Raw genomic sequence first — 24,967 nt, 5'->3', positions numbered from 1 at the left:
ACCTCTGCATCTTATCTCACTGGAAGATGTCCGGGGTAATAACAGGCATGGAACTGTCATCTACGATAACACCATCTTCTTCTGGAATACATCCTGAGGCTATTTGACAGCTGGCTTTTTTTTTTTTTTTTCAAGTAGAAGTATACTCTAAAATAATGATAACAGTATAGTAAATATGTAAGCCAATCACATGGTTGTTTATTATCATTGTCAAGTATTATGTACTGCACACAACTATATGTGCTACACTCTTATAGACTGGCAGTGCAGTAGGAGTTTATTTACACCAGCATCCCCACGAATAGGTAGATAACGCATTGCTCTACAACGTTATTGTGGTGACATTACCACATCACTAGGCGACAGGAATTTTTCAACTCTGCTATAATCTTATGAGAGGTGTTGTGTACCTCTCACAAGAGGTGTAGTCGGTTGTCCACCAAAATGTGTTATAATAGTAATATACCATTTGGATATTCTAGCAACATCAAGAGCATCACATAGAATCATATGTTGAGGCCAGGTGCGGTGGTTCATGCCTATAATCCCAGCACTTTGGGAGGCTAAGGTGGGCAGATCACCTGAGGTCATGAGTTCAAGATCAGCCTGGCCAACATGGTGAAACCGCATCTCTACTAAAAATACAAAAATTAGCTGAGCGTGGTGGCATATGCCTGAAATCCCAGCTACTCGGGAGGCTGAGGCAGGAGAATCACTTGAGCCCAGGAGGCAGAGGTTGCAGTGAGCTGAGATCGAGCAACTGCACTCCAGCCTGGGCAACACAGCTAGACCTTGTTTCAAAAAAAAAAAAAAAAAAAAAAAAAAAATCATATGTTGAAATTAGCAATGTAGGAACTTGTTTGCTTCCAACACTTATTTCTTGCAATACCATTAATTGGATTAACACAATATATTCTATGAGTATAAATGTATTGATGTTTATCTACAAGAATGACTCACTGACAAGTCCAGAAACACACACAACATTGCAAAAGTTAAAAGCAAGATTGACTGATAAGACCTTAACTGCTTCTCTTTTATGCACTCCTCTCCTGCTTTCCAGGAATGTTTATGTAAACCTTTCATGTCAGCTTTCCTGTCTTTCTTTTGACTTGGTGTCAATATATTCCTTTAAGCCAGTAAAATCATTATGTTGATTGTTAACGTTTAATATTCTCCTTTACATTGTTTTAACATCTTTGTCAGAAATCAATTGACCATATATGTGTGAATCTATTTCCAGATTCTATTTTGTTCCATTGCCTATGTGTAGTCTATATGTCTCTCTTCATCAGTACCAAGTTGTCTAGCTTAAATAGCTTTATAGATATAGGTAGGATAAATCCTCCAGTTTTATCTTTCTTTTAAAAAATTGCTTTGTTTATTCTTGATTCTTTGCATTTGCTTCCATAAGAATTTTAGAATCAAGTTGTCAATTTCTACAAAACAGTTTGCTAGAATTTTCATTGAGATTGGGTTGAATCTATAAATGAACTTGGTGAAAACTGACATTTTAATAATATTGATTCTTGTAATTTATGAACATGGTTGATATTTTCATTAAGTCTTCCAATAAAAAGGGGGAGTCAGCATTTATAAGCACATCACATATGCTTGATACAGTAATGGGTGCTTTACATGTATCATATTAATTGAAAATCACCATTCCTTTTATTAGCTAGATTGTGTTAGGGACAAGCTGCCCCAAAAAAGCTTCTTGGTACTGCCAACACCCCCACCCCCACCCCCTCAAACCTCTCCGTGTCACCCCTCCCCTTCCCCCAAACCTTTTTACATTTCTAAGCCCTTATCTAGGCACCGCGGTGAAGCCAGCAGACTTTTACCTATCAGGCCTTGCTGCTCTAAAACAAACCCAATTACAAACCATCTGGACCGCACAGTGGGAGGTCGTGGGAAGCACAAACAAATTTTACCTACACCATCCGGTACCATAAACGTCACGAGGTGATATGTGGCAGAGTAAACCAACAAACAGTCTCAGGGTCTCTCTCCCCCATATAAACCCCTCATTTTGTAAGCTCAGGGCTGCCTCTCTCTGTAATGGAGCAGCCGGGAGGTTGAATAAAGGCTTGCCTGAACTTGTCTGTCTCTCTCTGTCTCTCTCTCTCTCTCTCTCTTACTCACTCTCACTCTCTCTCTCGTTCTTTCTCTCGGCTAACCTTACAGATTGCACATAAAAGGAAAAGGGGTTGAGAGAAGGTAAGTAACTCCCTAGAGACCAATAAGTGGCACAGAAGATTATTTGGGCCCTCATCTGCCTGAGTTCAAACCCTGGCTTTTTCTATTCACCGGTCCTTATAACTCAGCTAAAACGAGGGTTAAGCAAGGGCCATCATTTATGACTGTGAACCTCTACAAAGTTCAGATTGTTCCTGAACAATCAAGCATTTCAAACTCTTACCGTCAAGTAAGGAGATAGCGTTACATCGTGTGTAGGCATATGGGGATTAAAGATTACATTGTATTTCCCAAATTGCACTTGAGAATTGTGCCAATTATATCCTTTCTGTTCTTGTTCACGGTATGCGGGATCTACCTTGTTCACGGTATGTGGGATCCAGGTTAATCAACAGCATAACATTCTTGTACCCTGTTGCAAAAATTTATTAGTAATTCATGCATACTGGTTTAGGATTTGAAAACAGGTTTTATAAAAGGTTTGCCAGGTATCGACCTAATTTCAGGAATACCCTAGTAGGGAAATTCAGTGACCTTTACCAACTTACCCGTGGCCAAAAAAATAAATAAGTAAAAATTAAAAATCAGAACGAATCCAAAGTAATTATAATTAAAATTAACCAAAGTTTCTGATCCAATCCTGATAAGGGGTATTAGGTTTAATATTTAAGGATAATTTATGAAGAAAAAGATTACGGTTCAAAGTCCACTTTAGGTATTTCTATTTACATTTCTTGGAAAAGCTTCCCAGGGCTCTTTCTGCCCCAGCCCCCAATCTACAGAGTAGTCTAGTCGACTGTCCACTCATTTCACGGCACTTGTCTGAAACTAGAAGACCCAGGGAGGGAACAAGGTTCAGGCTTGAAACTCTAAGACATTCAAGATTTCACTTTGTATGCAAACATCACAATGGGAGGCTGCAGCGGTGCCTCATACTCACCGGCGCTAGGAGCTATAGATCCCGCACCTGCGGAGCCGGGCAACCACCTGAGGGGCCTCGGCCGGGAGCGGGTGGCCCCCCCCGGCAGCTCCTGAGCAAAGCGGGCAAACCTGAGCAGGGCGGAACGGGTTGCTCAGGGAGAAAATCAAGGGAGTGATAGGGTGGGGGTGGCAGAGAACGGGCACAACGCCGGCTTCCTCCGGACGGCCTCCTGCGTCCCACCTGTGCTCTTGAAAGGCGGCCCCCGCGACAGGGCGCGGCGGGAACCGGAGCCGGGAGTAGGGTCACGAGTTAAAGCGGCGGGGGCGGGAGGATGCCCGGGCGGCGGACTGGGCGCTCTCCTCCCTTCTGACCCTGGGCGGAGCGGGGCTCGAGGTTGCTGGAGCCGCTCGCTGACTCTCCCTACGCTCTTGCCGCGGACACCGGAGCTGCGGCCGCTCCCCGCTGTACCCCAGGTGAGCCCGCCGGGCGCCGCCCTGGGGCGTCGAGTGTCGCAGGAACGGCGCCCGCAGCGCACAGGGAGGGGCCCGGGAGGCCGGGAGGCAGCAAGCCGTCGGGGACGCCGCGGGAGGGCCGGGCAGTCGGCGCCATGGAGGGCAGGCGGGCTGGAGCTGGGCGCGAGATGCAGCTGTTCCGCGCCGCCCCCACACCGCCCTCAGGTCAGTGGAGGTGCGTGCCTGCCAGGCCTGCCCGGGGCTGGGCGGGTGGGGGTGCTCTGCTCTTCAGTCCCCCTCCAGGCCGCCGCCCACCTGTGGCCAGGGCTCAGAAGGCTGGAAGCCACCTCTGCCCGGAGCCCCTGCGCTGGAAGGCTTTGATACCGGCCGGGACTCCAGATGGCCTTGAGGCGGCTCGGCCGGCCCCTCTCAAGGCGGACTGTCCCCCTGTTAGAGGTGGGGGCGGCTGGAAGTGGGGGCTCAAGCCCAGGTCGCTGCGCTGGCTGAAAGCAGCCGCCAGCCGGACTGCGGCCGTCTGAGCTCAAGGGCAGTGCCCGGGGATGGCAGCGACCGCTCTGGGACATCGCTGCAACCCTCCGGCTCTTTCTCGCACAGATTACCCGACATAAGTGTCAACCCTTGTTTGTTTGTTTAAAAAAAGAAAAAAAGAGAAAGACTGGTGAGACCAAAGTTTTGTGTCTGATGAAGTGGGAAAGCGCTTCTGAAAAAACGAGGTTGCGTAACTTTGTCGCCAACTGCGAGGCCTTTCCTATTTATACAGTCCCGGGCTTTCTCCAATTTTCTACAGCTTACTCCAATCAACCCTCTGACCGCCAGGAATAGGTAACCTGTGCGTGTCCGTTTGCTCCTTCTAAGAGCATGCCTGATAGATACTTCGGTGGCCTCTCCTGCTGGGGCCCTTCGCCCACCTTGCCTCCCGTGCCGGTGCTCCGGGTGAATGTCAAAGGTGGCTGGCTGCGAATATCTCCTTCAGCTGCTGGGGTTTCCGACAGTTTGCAGTTTTTAAAAGTGCACCCTCGGAAGTGCTTTTCAGACTGGGTAAAGCTACCGTTTCCAAGGTCAGCAGCCGGTCCTGGTGAATGAAATGTCTTCCAGGACAACTCCTTGTGATGTGCTGAATAGATGCTGGTTGGCTTGTTTTCTCTTTGTTCCTGTGGGTTACTGTTACATGGTGTGTGGCTAGTTTGTTTAAAATTTAATTTTCCCTGTATCAAAGTGGAAAGGGCTTAGTGTCAATATACAATTCACCAACATGCTTGATTATTAACAGCTTCATCATTATGTTGGTGTTCATATGCGAGCTTTGGTGAACATGAAATCATCTGTGTTTTAAGTCCTATAGATAAAGTCTCCTTAAATGCTGGTTAAAATATCCTGCCTTCACAAAAAAATGCTTATCATTACTCGCCATCAGAGAAATGCAAATCAAAACCACAATGAGATACCATCTCACACCAGTTAGAATGGCAATCATTAAAAAGTCAGGACACAACAGGTGCTGGAGAGGATGTGGAGAAATAGGGACTCTTTTACACTGTTGGTGGGACTGTAAACTAGTTCAACCATTGTGGAAAACAGTGTGGGGATTCCTCAAGGATCTAGAACTAGAAATACCATTTGACCCAGCCATCCCATTACTGGGGATATACCCAAAAGATTATAAGTCATGCTGCTATAAAGACACATGCACACATACGTTTATTGCAGCACTATTCACAATAGCAAAGACTTGGAATCAGCCCAAATGTCCATCAGTGACAGACTGGATTAAGAAAATGTGGCACATATACACCATGAAATTCTATGCAGCCATAAAAAAGGATGAGTTCATGCCCTTTGTAGGGACAGGGATGCAGCTGGAAACCATCATTCTCAGCAAACTATTGCAAGAACAGAAAACCAAACACTGCATGTTCTCACTCATAGGTGGAAATTGAACAATGAGATCACTTGGACACAGGAAGGGGAACATCACACACCGGGACCTATTGTGGGGAGCGGGGAGGGATAGCATTAGGAGATATACCTAATGTAAATGACGAGTTAATGGGTGCAGCACACTAACATGGCACATGTATACATATGTAAAAAACCTGCACGTTGTGCACATGTACCCTAGAACTTAAAGTATTAAAAAAACCCAAAAAAACCTGCCTTTTTGAAGGAAGTAAAACTGTTGAGTGAAAATCCTAATTTATTAATAATTTTCTTTCCTTTATGCCTTTACCTAAGAATTACTGCATTTATGCTTTGATGGGCATTTTAACACACACACACAAGCCACACTTTAATGAGTTATATCATAATTATTTCATTTTGAAGGTACTGCATATGCCATACAGTAAATATGTTTTATGGTTTATTCATCCAGCAGTATCCTTATTAATCTCTTCATTAATCGAGAGTTTAAAAACCTTCCTCATGGCTATTCTTTATAGCCAGTATCTATTGTTCGGAGATGTTGGGCTTGCTAAGAATGCTTGAATTGGAATCAAAAGTGGGGTTCTAGACTTGGAAAGCAGCATGGTATCTAACCAGTGACTTGTAAGAAATTGTATGAATGCAGGTTGCAATTTTCCTCCTTCATTGCTGAGTACAAGTTATTATTAAAATGTCAAATAAAGCCTGCCTTTCTTTTCTGTATGGAAGAACCCTACTCATGGTTTGGGGTATTTTACTTTGAACAGGTTTCCATAGTATAATATCAGTCTTAGTCTGAGGGAAAATCCAAGATCCATCCCAGTCTCTAGAGTGACTTCTCCGTCACTTTGAAAAAGCTGATTCTGAAGACAATAAAACCAGCCCAACCCAGCCCTTTTCAAACGCACCGGCCTCCCCAAATAGATATGAAGTACTTTGAAAATATGCTATAAATATAAGGCCTTCAATTAAAAAGTCCTTACAAGTGATGCCACAGACTGGGAATTAGGCTTACATTGAGGGCCTACTTTCCCCTTTGTACAACAGTTATGTTTCCTGAGGCACATACTGCCCCTTAAAGAACCTTTCTAGGAAGCCGCTCTGTCTGCTGTGGGTGTTAGGCAGGTGAGTCTGCTTAGCGCTAGACCCTATGCAAAGGCTTTGCTGTTTTATATAATGGTCACTACAATCATAACTATTTAATTCTGGCTACAATCGTAGAAGGGTAGGTGGTGTTATTCCCATTTTGCTGGAGAGGAAACTGAGGCTCAGAAGGGCTAAATGATTTCCTTGAGATTGCAGAAATGTCAAGTTATAGAACCAGGATTAGAAACCAAACTGAATCTTGGTTCTTTACACTACACCCTGCTATCTTTAACTCAGTGGTTTTAAACATTTTTTGATAATCTGTGAAAGTTTTAGTTACTTCCCAGGAAAAAGTGTCCACAGCCACATATATGAAAGTTTTCATATAACTTCAAGGCCCACATACCCTCTGAAGTCCTTCCCCGTGGTCCTCAGGTCTCTGATCCTGCTCTAACTATACTGAGTGAGGCAGAAAACATATACATCCTATATATATGTACATATAATCTTTTACTGTTGGGAGCAGCCCTTGAATTTGGTAACTTTGAACTATGTGAAAATTCACTTTGTAATTAAAACAAATAAAAAAGTGATGTCTTACATTAGAACTGATTCTGTAAACATCTAAAATGCAGTTTAGAGCAGTGGTGCTTATTTGAAACCAGAACTTCTATTTGGGCTTCTTCCTGCAGTATCAAAGAATATGGACTTGTGCCGGGCGCGGTGGCTCAAGCCTGTAATCCCAGCACTTTGGGAGGCCGAGACGGGCGGATCACAAGGTCAGGAGATCGAGACCATCCTGGCTAACATGGTGAAACCCCGTCTCTACTAAAAATACAAAAAACTAGCCGGGCGAGGTGGCGGGCGCCTGTAGTCCCAGCTACTCCGGAGGCTGAGGCAGGAGAATGGCGTGAACCCGGGAGGCGGAGCTTGCAGTGAGCTGAGACCCGGCCACTGCACTCCAGCCTGGGCGACAGAGCGAGACTCCGTCTCAAAAAAAAAAAAAAAAAGAATATGGACTTGTGTCTTTACTCACTAAATGGAAATGTTGGTTGTTGTTTTTTTTTTCCTCTAGAGATGGCAAATCCTGAGGTAGTTATAAGTAGCTGCAGCTCTCATGAAGAGGAAAATCGCTGCAATTTTAACCAGCATACATCTCCATCTGAGGAGCTTCTATTAGAAGACCAGATGAGGCGAAAACTCAAATTTTTTTTCATGAATCCCTGTGAGAAGTTCTGGGCTCGAGGTAGAAAACCATGGAAACTTGCCATACAAATTCTAAAAATTGCAATGGTGACTATCCAGGTAAGTATCTCAGATCATGGGTTTGGTGAAAGCCTCTTTTAATAACAAAGAGAACTATGGACAGTGTTTTTGTTTTTTTAATATATATAACTTTTAACTACATGCATAATGTAGAACAGTAACAGATAAGAAAACACACAATCTTAGACCCTTCTGTCTTCAACATTTGTGAAAGAGTTTGGCTTCTTTTTTCTTAGTTTTTTTCTTCTCATCTTTCCCTTGGTTATAATTTTAGTCACATAATCTAATTAGTTTTCAGCAAAGGAAAACTAATATTTGGCTTCCAATGAAGAGGTTCAGCTGGTTTCTAAATAAGCCATGGAAACTAGTGTTGTCCAATATTAGGACTTTCTTTTCCTTCCTAGTTAGTTTCCTGGGAATTTCTCTCTTCAGAAACTTAAAGGGCTCTTGCTACAGGCAAATTCTTAGGTTCTCACAACCCTGTGATCATGAGACCCGTGCAATGGAAGAATGTGAAGTTAACTAAGAGAAGAGGAGTGGCAGGAGCTAGAGAAACACAGGACCTCTTTTTAGTTCAAAGGGAGCTTTTAAATCTTATTTCCTTGGCTTCTTTTAATATTTTTATGGGGGAAGGAGGAACCATATTTTGTGATTCTTAATATATACTGGTTGTGATTTACTCTTACGAAAATATGTTTTCCCGTTGGTGAGAGTAATTATCTCTTGCTAAAAGCAAAGGGCAAAATAAAAGCAGATTTTAATGAGAAAAATCGATGTGATAGGTTTATTTTTATTATTACTTACTCTTCCTAAGTTGGTGAAAAATGCTTAAGTAAATAAACAATTGGTATTGAAGGAGAGATTAAAAAAACAGGACATTACTAATTTTAACTGCTTATTGAGAACAAATGCTTATGATTGTTAGGGAACCAAAGCAATTTCTACAATCATATGAAGTTGGTAGAATTCTTGCTTGTTTCTAATGCTAGATGTTGTATCAAGGGAAACAAACATTTGGTGACTACCCTGTTCCAGTACATTATTTCATTTAATTCTAACACTCCTACTGGCTCATTTTACAGAAGAAGAAGCTGACATTCATAGAGCTCTTTTAAAGTCACATGGCTTGGCCAGGCAGGGTGGCTCATGCCTATGATTGCAGCACTGTGGGATGCTGAGGTGGGTGGATTGCTTAAGCTAAGGAGTTCCAGACCAGCCTGGGTAACGTGGTGAAAACCCGTTTCTACAAAAAATAGAAAAATTAGCCAGGTGTAGTGATCACACCACTGTGCTCCAGCCTGGGTGACAGAGTGAGACCCTGTCTCAAAAAAAAAAAAAAAAAAAAAAAAAAAAAAAAATCACATGGCTCGTCAGTGGCAATGTCAAGACTTTGAAGGCATTCTCTCTATTATACACACTGAAAATGGATGTTCAATCCTCAGCCAAATATTTGGCAAGTTGAAATTGAAATTCTTAACTTCTGAGTGATAATATGGTGTGTCACAACACAATAGTGAAAAGTTTATGTCTATTGTTTCTTATAAAAGGGAAAAGCCTGTAACAATTGAACATGAATATTTTCTACTTAGAATAATAATAGGTACCACTTGAGTGTTTGCTGTGTACCAGGCTAAATATTTTATAGGTGTCATCATGTTCAATTCTTTTTTTCTGAGATGGAGTCCCACTGTGTGGCCCAGGCTAGAGTACAGTGGCACCATCTCAGCTCACTGCAACCTCTGCCTCCTGGGTTCAAGTGATTCTCCTGCCTCAACCTCTTGAATAGCTGGGATTACAGGCGCATGCCACCACGCCTGGCTAACTTTTGTATTTTTAGTAGAGATGGGGTTTCACCATGTTGGCCAGGCTGCTCTTGAACTCCTGACCTCAGGTGATCCATCCACCTAGGCCTCCCAAAGTGCTGGGATTACAGGGTGAGCCACTGTGCCCGGCCCATACTCAATTCTTAAAACAAGTTGGAGGGTAGGTAGTGGTATCCTCATTTCACAGAGGAGAACGATGAGGGGCTTGGTAAGGAAAAGGACCCTGTCATAGTCAGGAAACTAGAAGAGTAGAACTGATATTCAAACTCAGATTTATTTTCTCTAAGATTTATTTTCTCTAAGATTTTCTCTAAGATTTATGTTCGTAATTCTTAATTCTTAATTTTTAATTCTTAGGGAGCTCATCTAACCTTCCTATGTTTACTAGGGTGATCAAAGGAAAACTGGCCAATGGTTTAAGATACTAAAGCTGCTAGTAATAAGCATGTAAAAGGTTTAGGTAAGTTTTTAAAAGGAACTGAGGGTTTCTTAATTGTGATGTTTCCTTAATTTATATCAGAGCAATCAAACAAATAGTAGATAAAGACAGCTTTGTAATTGGGCAAATGAGGTGAGCAAATGGTGACAGATTCTCTCAGGGAAAAGGAGGTGGTCCTTCGGTTAAATTTGAGATTTTGTGTCTGCAGCAGCAAAAGAAAGATGTTTACAATGGTGGACATCCTATTTCTCTTTTCCCACTGCCTGGCTTACTCTGAATGACAGCAGTTTTCTCTCAGCCATTGTTATTCCTGTCTGCCACTAAACCTTTGAGGGCAGGGACCAATGTCTTCTCATTGTATCCTCAGTCGCTAGCTCACTGCTGACACATGAGAGTCAGGTGTGGTGGCTCCATTACCCAGCCTCAGCCATCACTATGATGAAAGATTAAAATTAATAACTACGACCCTGGGTGTAAGTAGTCATTAAGTCCTCAGAGCTGAAAGTATACTTTCAGGGCTCCTTAACAAATAATGAGAATATTAACTTTTCAGAGTTTGTGCAGCAACCAAGACCTAAAAATTCACTTGAAAGTAAGGCCTTTATGTCATACATGACAATGATTTTACTGTGACATTGACTAACTGCCAAACAAAAAACAAGCTTGTTTTTCATATAGGTGAATACTGTATTTTTTCTGAGTTTGTAATATATATTTTTGCCATAATTGTATTTGTATTTTTGCCATAATTGTATTTGAATGACTGGTAAGAATATCTTTGAGCATTCTTTGGGGCTGTTTGGTCATCAGCTTCAACAGGTGCAAAATCCCCAGAATATCAAGATATAGTCTTATTGAGGATAATTAAAGAAGCTCTGCAGAAATGAGAGTTAGGTGCAGAGTGATGATATGTGTGGGGTGCAGACCATATATCATATGTGGAAGGGAGAGGGGAAAAGATTGTCTGCTCTGTTTTTTTCTGATGAAACCCTGAATTACTTTGTGTAGCATGACAGGGTGGATAGAACCTAGATTTAGTCTGTCAGACATGGGTTTCAATTTTGACTGTATCAACTGGCTAGTTATGTGACTTGAAAAAATGATGTAACTTCTCTAGGCCTCACCTCTAAAATTGGTGTATTAGGAATATAAGGCAGGATTAGTATGAGGAAAGTTCCCGGAATAGTGTATGGCACATAGGTGGTCAACACTGTTCCTGCCTTCCATATAAAATATACTCTGCCTCACTCTGGGATTTAAGTAAGAGTGTAGTTTCTCAATTTACAGCATGTATAGCATGTGGGGGGTGTGTGTGCATGTGTGTGCCTGTGTGTGGAAGTGTGTAAGAGAGAGAGAGAGATAGAGGTTTGGGTGAGAGGGAAGAGAAGACGAAAGAGAGACTTAGAGTATGGTAAGCTTTTTTTTTTTTTTTTTTGACACGTAGTTTCACTCTTGCTGCCTAGGCTGGAGTGCAATGGCGCAATCTCAGCTCATAGCAACCTCTGCCTTCCGGGTTCAAGCGATTCTTCTGCCTCAGCCTCCTGAGTAGCTGGGATTACAGGCATGTGCCACCATGCCCGGCTAACTGTTTTTATTTGTAGTAGAGATGGGGTTTCACCATGTTGGTCAGGCTGGTCTTGAACTCCTGACCTCAAGTAATCCACCTGCCTCTGCCTCCCAAAGTGTTTGGATTACAGGTATGAGCCACTGCGCCCGGCTATATTGTAAGCTTTTAGGTATAATTGAAAGGCCTTAGGTTAACATGTCAACAGTGCAGTGAAACTTTTTGTGTGTGTGAACAACTGAGTTTCATTTAAAACACTTAGGTCAATCCTGCATGACTATTAAGGACACATTATGTTAATATACTTTAAACATGAGTTGAAAAGGTATTTTCTATTTTTGGTCTTACTGTCATGGTTTTGGTGATTAGACCTAGGAATATAGTGTGGTCATAGGACTTGTACTTTCTTAAATTATTATCCACCTGCTGCAAAACCTTCTTGATGTCCCAGAGAATTCATTTTAAACTCTTCTATTTGTTGTTCAAGCCCCTGTACCTTCTGCTCTGCTTTTTCTGCCCATATTTGCCACCCTCTTACCTTTTCTTTTTTTTCTTTTAAGCTGGTCTTATTTGGGCTAAGTAACCAGATGGTGGTAGCTTTCAAGGAAGAGAATACTATAGCATTCAAACACCTTTTCCTAAAAGGATATATGGACCGAATGGATGACACATATGCAGTGTACACACAAAGTGACGTGTATGATCAGATAATCTTCGCAGTGAACCAGGTAAATCAAGTGTGTGCCTTATTTACTTGGGAAAAAGAACAGACTGGAAAAATGGTGGCAATGTATGTAATAGAAACTGACATTCAAGTGGAGAAGGGTGAACATTTCTGCTTAGAAATGACACATACAAAATTATTTTTAATTTTTAAAAAATACTGTCAACAAATTTTTATAAAACCAGAAGTTGAGAAAAGCTTTTGTTTAGTAACAGAAAGGCAGAAACTTTAAAGATTTAATTAAAAGAATCAGAGTTAGGGCTTGGCATGGGAGTCTCAAAGATTAAAATTAGTAACTATGACCCTGGGTGTAAGTAGTCATTAAGTCCTCAGAGCTGAAAGTATACTTTCAGGGCTCCTTAACAAATAATGAGAATATTAACTTTTCAGAGTTTGTACAGCAACCAAGACCTAAAAATTCACTTGAAAGTAAGTAAGGCCTTTATGTCATACATGACAATGATTTTATTGTGACATTGACTAACTGCCAAACAAAAAACAAGCTTGTTTATCATGTAGATGAATACTGTATTTTATTCTGAGTTTGTAATATATATTTTTGCCATAAATAATACTTTTCAAGACCCCAAATTTTTAAATTTTTAGGTGTCATTGAAAGCATCCTTGAAGTCAGCATTCCCAGACTGGGTTAGTTTGCAGAACACATTTCAAAATTATTACAATTCTTCAGAAAATTATTATAGTGTAATCATGGCTATTCATTTTCTAGAGACAATCTATGCACAGTAAGATGTAAACTGCTAGGATAAAATACATATTTATAGCATGAAGTCTTTCTGTTAGCACTGGGGTTGGGAAAATGAGCCAGAAATCTAAAGTAATAGAAATAAGTTACATAAACTGTTAAACAGAACTATGTCCTACAACTTTTTTTTTTTTTTTGAGACGGAGTCTCGCTCTGCCGCCCAGGCTGGAGTGCAGTGGCCGGATCTCAGCTCACTGCAAGCTCCGCCTCCCGGGTTCACGCCATTCTCCTGCCTCAGCCTCCCGAGTAGCTGGGACTACAGGCGCCCGCCACCGCGCCCGGCTAGTTTTTTGTATTTTTTAGTAGAGACGGGGTTTCACCGTGTTAGCCAGGATGGTCTCGATCTCCTGACCTCGTGATCCGCCCGTCTCGGCCTCCCAAAGTGCTGGGATTACAGGCTTGAGCCACCGCGCCCGGCCTATGTCCTACAACTTATAGGGGGGAAAAGGCATAATGATGGAGATACTCAGTTTTTAGAATTTTAAGTATATTAAGTTTCTCTAAAGCTAGTCTGATCTAAACTGGTAGTTTGGTGTTTTTGGAGGGGGTGGCGGGGAGCAGGATAGAGGCAAGAGGTAAACAGTTCATTAAATTTTTTTTATTGAGACAGGATCTCACTCTGTCACCCAGGCTGCAGTGCAGTGGTGCAGTCACAGCTCTCTGCAGATTCAACCTCCTGGGCACAAGTGATCTTCCCACCTTAGCCTCTCAAGCAGCTTGAGGCCACAGGCATGCACCACTATACCTAGCTAATTAAAAAAAAAAAAAATTTTTTTTTTTTTTTTTTGTAGAGACAGGGTCTCCCTATGTTGCCCAGGTTGCTCAAACTCCTGGCCTCAAGTGATCCTCCCACCTCAGCCTCCCAAAGTACATTAAATTCCTTATAAATCATCTTAACCTTTATTTGTAAACCTAGACTCAGTCTTCAAAATGTAGTATTTGGCACTTAGGCCATTCTGCTTTTCAGATTTCCACATTCCTTCTGGAAATGCATGTACCTGCTTTATTCTAGTTGTCTTGGTCTGTTCCTTCTGCTACAACAAAATACCTGAGACTAGATAACAGACAAACAACAGAAATTTCTACCTAATAATTCTGGAGCCGGGGAAGTCCAAGATCAAGCTGCTGGCAGGTTTGGTGTCTGGTAAGGGCTTGCACCTTCTTGCTGTGTTCTTACATGGTGGAACGCAGAAGGACAAAAGGGCCTGGCTAATTTCTCCCAGCCTTTTATAAGGCCAGTAGTCCTATTCATCATTGTGGGCCTCCTAAATACTTCACCTCTTAAGACTATCATATTGGGGTTTAATTTCCAACATAAGAACTTTGGAGGGACACATACATTCCATGTATGACTCCCTACTATTGATTCCCTACTGTTTTCTAAGGTGACTTACTGTTTTTCTAAGCAGCAGTATGTACTTTTAACTGAAGATAAAAAGTGTCTTGATCAACATTTTTATGAATAAGTAGGGTTTTGAGTGTGAGTACAGTTCTCATTCATGCTTCTGAGAAATGAATAGAAAAAAATGTGAATATTTTCTATTTTTTATTTTATTTTTAATTTTTGAGACAGGGTCTCACTCTGTCACCCAGGCTGGAGTGCAGTGGCGCAATCTCGGCTCACTGCAACCTCTGCCTCCTGGGCTCAAGCGATTCTCCCACCTCAGCCTCATGAGTAGCTGGGATTACAGGCTCCCATCACCATGCCCAGCTAATTTTTTTTGTATTTTTAGTAGAGGCAAGGTTTCACCATGTTGGCCGGGCTGGTCTCGAACTCCTGATCTCAAGTGATCTGCCCGCCTTGGCCTCCCAAAGTGCAGGGATTACAGGCATGAGCCACCGCACCTGGCCAAAATATAAATTATTTTTAAAACGGGAAGGATCTTTGTTTTCTGTAAAGAAAGAGTTTCCGTAATAGTTGAGGTGATTGTTACTGAGAGGAACTGACAAATAGGGCAGTGGCATCTCAATTCTTAGAAGCATATCCATAACTATTAGCTATCCCCAAGGGTTTATTCCCAAGATGTCATCCTACTGGATAATCTCCAGGGCTCATTCTGATCCAATACTGTGATTATAACAGCACTGCTGTTTATTATATACGCTTCTATATTTGAATGTGAGAGACCTACTTATTTTCTTTTTAGGCTGTCTCCTGGCTTTCCTCTTATTTCTTCAATAATTTTGGGGTCAGCTTTATTGGTTCTTTTTCTTTCATCTGCCTCTTAAATTTGAGCAGTCCTCAAAGCTTGGTCCTTTTCCTGCAGAAACGACCTCCACTACCCAGCCTCAGCCATCACTATGATGAAGGGACTCCCAAGTAGTTGCCCACACTGCCAGACACCTACCCCACAAGCACTTCAGAACTGCCCATCACAGTCTCCTCCCACCCACTCCCTAGGCTGTTTCTCCTTTCTGGTCTTCTGGCTTAGGTTGAAAGGCCTCAGGGTCTTCCTGGAATCGTTTATTCTTGCAGCTCAAACATAGTTTATAACTTCCTGTTTCTGGATGGCTTCCTTTCTTTCCTACCCCCCTGCCCTACCACCTCTTGCTTTTGGTGCCACAGCATTTAGCTAAGGACATTGAACGTGTTTTTATATTATCCCCCAAAGGCTGACCTGGGAACCATGGATCTGACTGAAAACTTCTTCTCTCAAGGCAGAACTGCAGAGACCAGGAGGGACGGATGCCCAGTCTAGTTAAAGCTCCACCAAGACCTCAGGCACTTGGCTGCTCTGTGCTGTCTCACCATCGTTAGTTCCAACCATCATCTCATACTACATTTCTGTCCCATAACCCTCTGTCTTGGGCTCTAGAGCTGCCCTCTAGCTGGACACAGCCCTGCTGCTTCCCTGGATTACCCAGTTCTTGCCAGATACTCAGACCTACACAAAGAGCCATATGAAGAGCTCAAGGAAGTCTGGCTATAGCATATGTAGTTAATGTATATATTATATAATGTAACTGTGGTGTATATAGGTATAATGTTAACAGGTACCTGCAGCCATGGGCCTCAGACCTTTCACAGTTCAAGACCTTGAAAGGTTTAAGACATAAGATTCTGTGGTCAGGAGTTTCAGCCATTTAGGGGATTCCTGTGGGGACTGCCCCACAATTACACCTGGACTCTGGGAGCGTTGTAGGGCCCCATCGCAGCTATGACTGCGCTTCGTGACCCCTGCTTGCCTTTCCCGATTTACCTCCCATTACACATCATATGTTCTAGGCACACTGGTCTACTGGGTACCTTAAATGGAAAACAAAAATCTCAAAACTGAGTATCTCTAGCATTATTCTACTTTACCCCATATGCCAAACGTGATGTTGTTTACTAGCTTAGGAAGCTTGCTTCTATTACTGTAGATTCTGGCTCACTTTCCCAATCCTAATGCTACCAGAAAGCTTGGTGCCATAATCATCTATCTTATCCTGTTTACCAACTCACTGTGCACAGATTAGCCCTAGTAATGAAGAGCTCCATCGCATTATTGTAATTTTTCACCTCACCATTCACTTGACAAATATTTGAGCACCTACTGTGTGCCTGCAGGGCTGGTGTTAGAGCAGTGGATTGATAAATTCCCTGTCCTGTGGAACTTGCATTCTAATGGGGGAGATAGATTTTAAACAAGTTTAACTAAAATCTTTTGGTTTAGGGTAATGATGAGTGCTATGAAGAAAAATAAACCAGCATAAGGCAATAACAGTAGTCTCAGAGTGGTCAGAAAAGGCCTTTCTGAAGACTTGAAATCTTGGGGAGAATATTTCAAGCTGAACGTGTGGCAACAGCAAAGGCCCTGAAGCTGGAAAGCGTTTGGTATGTTTGAGAAAATGCAAGGGAGGCAAGTATGAGGGGGCAGAGTTAGGGCCAGAGGAGCTGGGGGCCAGGTCTCTCAGGACATGTAAAGGAGCTCTGAATTTTATTCTGAGAGACAGGAAGCCATGGAAGGGCTTTTGATAGGGGAGAGACAATGATAACATACATAAGCAAAATCTAACATGTATTCACTCAAATATTTATTAGATAGTATCTATTGGCTGGGCACAGTGGCTCACGTCTGTAATCCCAGCACTTTGGGAGGTCGAGGTGGGTAGATCACGAGGCCAGGAAATCGAGACCATCCTGACTAACACGGTAAAACCCTGTCTCTACTAAAAAGTACAAAAAAATTAGCCGGGCTTGGTAGCACGCACCTGTAACCCCAGCTACTCAGGAGGTTGAGGCAGGAGAATCGGTCGAACCTGGGAGGCAGAGATTGCAGTGAGCTGAGATTATGCCACTGCACTCCAGCCTGGGTGACAGAGTGAGACTCCGTCTCAAAAACAAAAACAAACAAAAAATAGTATCTATTATGTATCAGGCACTTTTTTTGTGTGCAGGGGTACTGCAGTGAACAAATAAAGTCAAGGAGGTAATATTCTCATTGGAAGAGCCAGGCAATAAATAACTATGTAAGAGCATCTTCTGTCAGTTTGTAATAAGTATTGTGAAATATAAAATAAAGCCAGCAAAGTGAATAGCTGGAGGTGGTTGGAGAAGGTCTCTTCGACAAGGTGACATGTAAACAGACAGCAGACTAAAGAGAGGGCATGCAGCCTGTGTCTATCTCAAGGAAGAACCTTTCAGATAGGAAGAATAGCAAAAACAAGAGTCTTGAGCAGGTGTATTTTGGATATCACTGTTCTAAGGGCTGTACATGCATGAATTCATTCATTCCTTATAGCAATCCTATGAGTTCTAGATGGAGACTAGACTAAGGTGAGAGGGAAGATTGGAGAGGCAGAGGCTTAATTTGTCCAGGGGAGAGAGGATGGTGGTTTGGACTAAGGCCGTATCAGTGAAGGTGATGAGAGATAGTCCTATTTGTGGTGAGGAGGCTCAGATTTTTAAGTGATTCTTGTGCGGAGATAATTTGAAAGTCATGTATGACTTTCAGATGGACTGGAAGTACAGTATAAGAGGAATTGACAAAAGGATCTTTCCTAAGTTTTGGCCTGAACAACTGACTGACTTACAGAATAATTTATTGAGAAGGGAATTACTGTGGAAGAAGGAGGTGTTTCTGTGTGCACATTTACTAGAGATTCCTCTTAGACATCATAGGCATCATGTAGGCAGATTGCCATCCATGTGTGGTATTCAGTGGAAAAGTCAGAGCTGGAGATGCAAATTTGGAAGCTGTCAGCATAGAAGTGGTATTTGAAACATGGGACTGGTTGAAGTCAGTTGTGGAGAGAATGTGGATAGAGGTCATGGCCTGAATCCAAAGATACGCCAAAATATAGAGGTCAGCAGTGGGAGGATTCAGCAACGGAGACCAAGAACAAACAATCAGTGTCCCAGAAGTCAAGTAAAGAAAGTATTCCATGTAGGAGGAGCATTCAACTGCATCAGATACTATGGAGATATTAAGTTACAGGAGGACTGAGAACTAGGCATCAGATTTGGTAATATGCTGCTCATTAGTGACCTTGACAAGGTCCAACTCAAAATCTATCCCATATTAGAAATTATTGTCTTCATTTGTTATAGTATGCTTCACACATATCTTTTAGCAGAATTATTTTCGATGTGTCGATCACACAAAGTTGTTAATTTCAAGAATGACAGAATGACCAATTGTACCAGACATATTGCTCCAAAAACACTTCGTTTTGGAAACATGTCTGCAGATATCCATTAAGAATTTAAGATGACAGTTATTCCAAGGCACCATAAGATTCTTACTTGTAAAAGTAATTTTTTTTTAAATGTAGAGGACCTGCTAGGATAGGCAATATTGCTATAAAGGTGATTAAATTATAATCTTGCAAAGATAAAGGTTAAACCAATACTTTCTTAAAAAAAAGTTCTGCTGGCTAGCCTATAATAATTGTACCCCACTTCTTATACTACAGTGTTAAAGTAGAACTGTGACCTTACAGGATATAATTTAAAGATAAATAAAATATGTATTTACATTGAATGTCAGAGTCAGTTCCTAAACATAATTCTTTAAGGGAGGAAAGAAACGCAAAGATTAAGTGGCTTCAGACTTTAATTTTGCAGATAAGGAACTAGAAGGTCAGAAAGTTTGTCACAGAAATGAGGCTTGAATCTAGACTAACTCTAATTTGTGATAGCCCTTTGCCTTCCTAGTGCACAGCAGCAAGTCACTTACCCTGTTTGTCAAGGTGAATGTCTCTATCTCAAGGGGGAGGTGGGAACCTGCCAGTATCAGAGGTGGGGAGGGAGACGAGTTATGGCTTCACTTCTGCCCTGGCTGGCATTCCCATTTTCTGTTTCTCGTTTTGGTTGAAGTACTTGCAGCTATACAATGTCTCCGTTGGGAATCATGCTTATGAGAACAAAGGTATCGAGCAGTCTGCTATGGCAATCTGTCAGCACTTCTACAAGCGAGGACACATCTACCCTGGAAATGATACCTTTGACATCGATCCAGAAATTGAAACTGGTGATGTTCTTCTATAACGTAGAACTTCAATTTTTAATGCCTCAATTTATATTTAAAATTAGTAATTTCATCTTTGAAAACATTGATTTGGTCTGTGCTATTAGGACATAGTAAGAATGATATAGGAGTTATTATGTGTCATGTACTGTTCTGAGCCCTTTACTGTAACTCAAGAATCCTCAAGAAAACCCAGCAAGTCAAGGATTATTATTATCCCCTTTTATAGAAGGCTAAAGTATGGCTCAGAGAGTTAAATGGTCTACCCAAGATCGAGCTAGAAGAGGCAGTGCTGAAATTTGGCCCAGGCTGTTTGTGCTCTTAGCTACCGTATTACACCATCTCTTGTGCAGGACATGCCAGTGAAGTATTAATAGATAGATATTATGCTTGTAAAACATTATGCTTGCAAACTCTTGATGTATAAATCTTGCCCCAACACCGCTTCACTATCATGCATCTTTTGGGGCAGATTGAAGGGGAGGAATGAGAATCAGAACATGGAATAGCATGGCTTATTCTTCTTAGCAAAGTTCTATTTGCAATTATACCTAAAATATTAGCTTAGGTCATTGAGTTAAAAAATAAGTATTCAAATACTTTTAACAACAGCCACTAGGATTCTTTTTTTCGAGAGGTAATATTGATAATAGTACCGACTAGTGAAAACTTTCTAAAATGCTGTCTTCCCTTTTTGGTGTGTGTGTGGGGGGTGTGTATTAAAGGAACCTTGTTAGCACATAATGTTTTAAAAATAGATCCTTCAAACTGCTTAGAAAATATTACTGTAATTACTGCAAGTGCTTCAAATTCTATGCTTAGGAAACAAAAATGGGGAGGGACTCAAAGTTTAGGCTTAAAAATGAAGACAGCATTTATATAACATTAACAATATAGAGTTCAGATCTTTGTCTAGCCTCCATCCACTCCAGAAATGTTGTAGCCATGTAGGTCTTAAAAACAAATGAGTCATGTGTTATCAATGTTTATTTAGCTTTTAAAATTTTAATTCAGAAAAATAATAGAATCTGAATAACTGGTCTTAAATGTAAGCCTTTCGAAATGCAGTCTTATTTATTATTTTAAGTACTGTATCATGTTTTTGTTCCTTTCTATGGCAGAGTGTTTCTTTGTAGAGCCAGATGAAGCTTTCCACACTGGGACACCAGCAGAAAATAAACTGAACTTAACACTGGACTTCCACAGGTGAGGGGAGCAGATAGGAGTGTAACTTATGTTTGTATGTATATATTGCCACAGAACTAAAATTGCCTCTGTTTTCTAGACTCCTAACAGTGGAGCTTCAGTTTAAACTGAAAGCCATTAATCTGCAGACAGTTCGTCATCAAGAACTCCCTGACTGTTATGACTTTACTCTGACTGTAAGTGTGGGCCAGGCTGAATTTGGTTCCAATCTGGAGAAAAATTGTTTTATCTGATTATGTTTCATATCCTTGGATTATGCTGTGATAAAAAATATAGGATGTTTTCACTTGAATGTGCATAAGGGAAACATTGATACATCTAGCTCTATTTTGCTATAATAATAAGTTTACTTGTTAATTATGTCTCCTGCATCTCTGTATAAGTTCTGGGAGAGCAGACACCTTGTTTTCACTGTACTATTTCCAGTACCATGAACAGTGCCTCGTATAGATTTTCAAACACAAAAGGAATAGGTGTTTTTAGGTTCTGTGTGGTTGGCTCTCAGCAGTCTATGGCTGGCTGTCAGCTAAAGGTTACTGCCAAGGGTTCTTGTTACTTAGTTTTCTCACCATGGATGTTTCCATGTTTGGGGTTTGTAGTATACACCTTTAACTTATTACAGTCTACCTTCAAGTTATACCACTGCATACAGTGTAAGAACCTTATGACAATGTACTTCCATTTCTCCCATCTTGGCCCTTGTGCTATTGTGGCCATATAATGTATTTCTACATGTGTTATAAACCCACAATATATGTTATTATTTTTTCTTTAAACAGTCAATTAAAAAGTGATTTAAATAATAATAAAAACATCTTTATATTTGTCCATGTAGCTACCATTTCCAGTGTGCTTCATTCTGTGTAGCTCCCAGTTTGCATCTGGTATTATTTTCCTTCTGCCTGAAGGGCTTCCTGTAACATTTCTTACAGTGCAGGTCTGCACTTTCAGCTTTTGTATGTTTAAAAAAGTATTTTGCCTTCCTTTTTAAAGTTCTTATTAGCATCTTTTAAATAAAACTTTTACGAATATGTATTTATGGGGTACAGGTGATATTTTGATGCAAGCATTCAGTGTGTAATGATGAAATAAGGGTAATTGGGACAACATTCACCACCTCAAATATTTATCACTTCTTTATGTTGGGAATATTCCAAATCTACTCCTTTATTTATATTGAAATATAAAATAAATTATTAACTATAGTTGCCATATTGTGCTACTAAACACTAGATCTTATTTCTTCTATCTCACTGTATCTTTTTTTTTTTTTTTTTTTTGAGATGGATTCTCACTCTGTTGCCAGGCTGGAGTGCAGTGGCATGATCTCGGCTCACTGTAACCTCTGCCTCCCAGGTTCAAGCGATTCTCCTGCCTCAGCCTCCCAAATACCTGAGACTACAGGCACGCACCACCACACCCAGCTAGTTTTTGTATTTTTAGTAGAGACGGGGTTTCACCATGTTGGCCAGGATGGTCTCGATCTCTTGACCTCGTGATCCACCTGCCTCGGCCTCCCAAAGTGCTGGAATTACAGGCATAAGCCACCACGCCTGGCCCTCACTGTGTCTTTGTACCCATTAACTAACCCTTATTTATCCCTCACGCCTCCCCAGTGCCCTTTCTAGCCTCTGGTAATCATTATTCTATTCCAAGCCTTCCTTTGCTAAAGGTAGTGCCCCTGGCTATAGAATTCTATCTAGGTTGACTGTTTTTTTCTTCAGCACTTTAAAGATGTTGTTCTTCTAGCTTGCATTGTTTCTGATGAGAAATCTGCTGTCATCTTTATCCTTGTTCTTCTCTATGGAATATTTTTTCCCATCTGTTGGCTTTTAAATTTTTCCTTTATCTCTGATTTTAAACAATTTGATTGTGAAATGCTTTGGTGTTGTTTTCTTAATGTTTCCTGTGTTTAGGTTTCACTGAGCATCTTGGATCTGTAGGTTTATAGTTGTCATTATATTTTATATTCAGCATTATTTCTTGAAATATTTTTGTCACTCGCCCCCACCTTTTCAGAGATTCAGAGACAAATACATCTGTATATGATTACTTGGAGTTGTCCTATAGCTCACTAACGATCTGTTTGTTTTATGTTTCAGTTTTTTTCAGTGTGTTTCATTTTTGATAGTTTCTGTTGCTGTATTTTCAAACTCACTATTTTTCCTTCTGTGCTATCTAATCTTTTCTAATCCCATCCATTATTTTTCTTCTTTGTTTGGGATTCAGCTTACTGAGATGTGATTGACATTAAGCCCCAGTTTTTTACTCAATAGATATTTAGTGAGCACCTATTATTTGTACAAGCCAGAGGCCCTTTGTGTAGGAAAAGCATGGCTTCTCTGTGGCAAGGATTTCTGACTCAATCAAATAACACTGAGCGTCCTCCTTGCATGAGGCCATAGGCTGGGTCTTGCAGCCATTAGGGATATGGGCAGACACTGACTATGCCCTCAGTTGCTTGTCAAAGAAAGAAGTTTACAATCCCTCGTGAGGAGAAATACAGTGATTGAACTTTTAAAAGTCATTTGAAATCTTGTATTTGAAGTGTTTCTGATTACCCCATATGGAGAAGCTTCAGTACAATTTATTTAAATGACAGAGTTTTCAAAGAACTTTTTTTCTTCAGGACTTGAGAGAAAGAGAAGAGGCAGAAATGAAACGGAATGATTTTCTTGCCTTGCCTTCCCTGTCCTTGCATAAGGAGGACAGTAGAACTATGGAAGGTGTTCTGGCCTAGCTTTGTCCTCCTTGGCCCCTGGTGTCCTGAAGTGGTTATTCTTGAAGCAAGATGTGACTGCTGACTCCCTGTCACCAAACCGTTTATAATACGTGTGGTGCCAACGTGACTAAGAAATCTAGACCCAGAATAAAAATCAAAAAAGCTCCACTTGAAATGTCTCAAAGCGAAATAATGAGCCCTTGTATTAGAAAAAATTATAGCAGCACTGAAAATCTACCCCCAGCTGAGGTCCTGCCGGAATTTGGGAGAAAGCACAGTTGTACCAGCTCTTGCTCATATGAAGAAGGTATCTAGAGGTACTTAGAGTTGAGAGCAAGAGGAAGTGCCCTTGTTATATAAGTTCTTTGGAGTGGAAATGCTGTCCTAGACATATAACGTTTTAGAGACTACAGAGTCTCTGTAGATGATCTAGTTCATCCTTCTCATTTCACAGAGAAATGAAAGGAACTTCCCATGGTTGAACGGAGTTAGCAACAGATTGGAGATGAGAATCTGGGTCTCCTGTCCCCTTGAAAGAATTGTTTCCTAAATAACGTGTAGATGTTTCTTGGTTTCAAAAACTTTAAGTATGTTTTTGACTGTTTTCCTGTCTTCACAGATAACATTTGACAACAAGGCCCATAGTGGAAGAATTAAAATAAGTTTAGATAATGACATTTCCATCAGAGAATGTAAAGACTGGCATGTATCTGGATCAAGTAAGTGATGAGCATTACTAGTTTTCAGAATGGTTATTAAATAATGGAAAATGGTTATTAAAACACCACCCTCTGGATATGTAGAACAGCAAATAGAAGATTAGACCATTTTCAAGTCCCTAAACCTCTACTGATGTTTCAGGCAATATGTGAGTCATTAATAACTGAAATGGCCTTCCTCTCCTTGTGCCCTCACTTGCCCACTCCTGACCAAGAATGTACTCACAGTCCCATGCCACCAAAACCCTACATACACCTTCCCAGACCAACACTTACTGAGTGCATGCTGTATACCTACTTACACCTTAATTTTCTTCATTTTAATATTTTAAAATGCCCTTAAGATAGGCAGAATCCTTATTTTTACAGATGAAGAAACTAAGGCTCAGAAGCCAGGGGCAAGTCAGGTAGGATGTGACCCTGAAGCATCCCACATATTACGATTGTCTTCAGTCCATTTAAAAGTATACTAGGCCAGGCGCGGTGGCTCAAGCCTGTAATCCCAGCACTTTGGGAGGCCGAGACGGGCGGATCATGAGGTCGGGAGATCAAGAACATCCTGGCTAACATGGTGAAACCCCGTCTCTACTAAAAAGAAAAAATACAAAAAAAGTAGCCAGGCGAGGTGGCTGGCGCCTGTAGTCCCAGCTACTCGGGAGGCTGAGGCAGGAGAATGGCCTGAACCC

The 24,967-nt window shown here is 41.3% G+C and overlaps 3 protein-coding genes across 4 annotated transcripts in view; 2 read left to right on the top strand and 1 right to left on the bottom strand.

Annotated features, from left to right (window-relative positions):
• DNAI3 (dynein axonemal intermediate chain 3) overlaps positions 1 to 24,967 on the bottom strand; it is a 142,369-nt gene that overhangs the window by 85,502 nt on the left and 31,900 nt on the right. The gene's annotated exons all lie outside the window — the stretch shown is intronic.
• MCOLN3 (mucolipin TRP cation channel 3) overlaps positions 3,299 to 24,967 on the top strand; it is a 32,408-nt gene continuing 10,739 nt past the window's right edge. The window contains exons 1-7 of one of the 2 annotated variants that reach the window (XM_050805830.1): positions 3,299 to 3,594; positions 7,676 to 7,905; positions 12,253 to 12,420; positions 19,484 to 19,637; positions 20,756 to 20,840; positions 20,920 to 21,016; positions 24,182 to 24,281. In XM_050805830.1, the coding sequence (XP_050661787.1) occupies positions 7,678 to 7,905; positions 12,253 to 12,420; positions 19,484 to 19,637; positions 20,756 to 20,840; positions 20,920 to 21,016; positions 24,182 to 24,281 (832 nt within the window). In that variant the 5' untranslated portion in view covers positions 3,299 to 3,594; positions 7,676 to 7,677. Of the gene's footprint in view, positions 3,595 to 4,476; positions 4,653 to 7,675; positions 7,906 to 12,252; positions 12,421 to 19,483; positions 19,638 to 20,755; positions 20,841 to 20,919; positions 21,017 to 24,181; positions 24,282 to 24,967 lie in introns of those variants that run through there. The other variant, XM_050805841.1, reaches the window with a different exon arrangement.
• The window catches only part of GNG5 (G protein subunit gamma 5), a 547,759-nt gene continuing 536,526 nt past the window's right edge, over positions 13,735 to 24,967 (top strand). Inside the window, exon 1 of the mRNA XM_050806113.1 lies at positions 13,735 to 13,738. The gene's annotated coding sequence lies outside the window, so the exon portion shown is untranslated. The remainder of the gene's footprint in view (positions 13,739 to 24,967) is intronic.

Source organism: Macaca thibetana, chromosome 1, assembly GCF_024542745.1.
Source record: "Macaca thibetana thibetana isolate TM-01 chromosome 1, ASM2454274v1, whole genome shotgun sequence".
Lineage (NCBI taxonomy): Eukaryota > Metazoa > Chordata > Mammalia > Primates > Cercopithecidae > Macaca > Macaca thibetana.
Note: the sequence above shows the minus strand (reverse complement) of the source record. Positions and strands in the feature narration are given on the sequence as shown.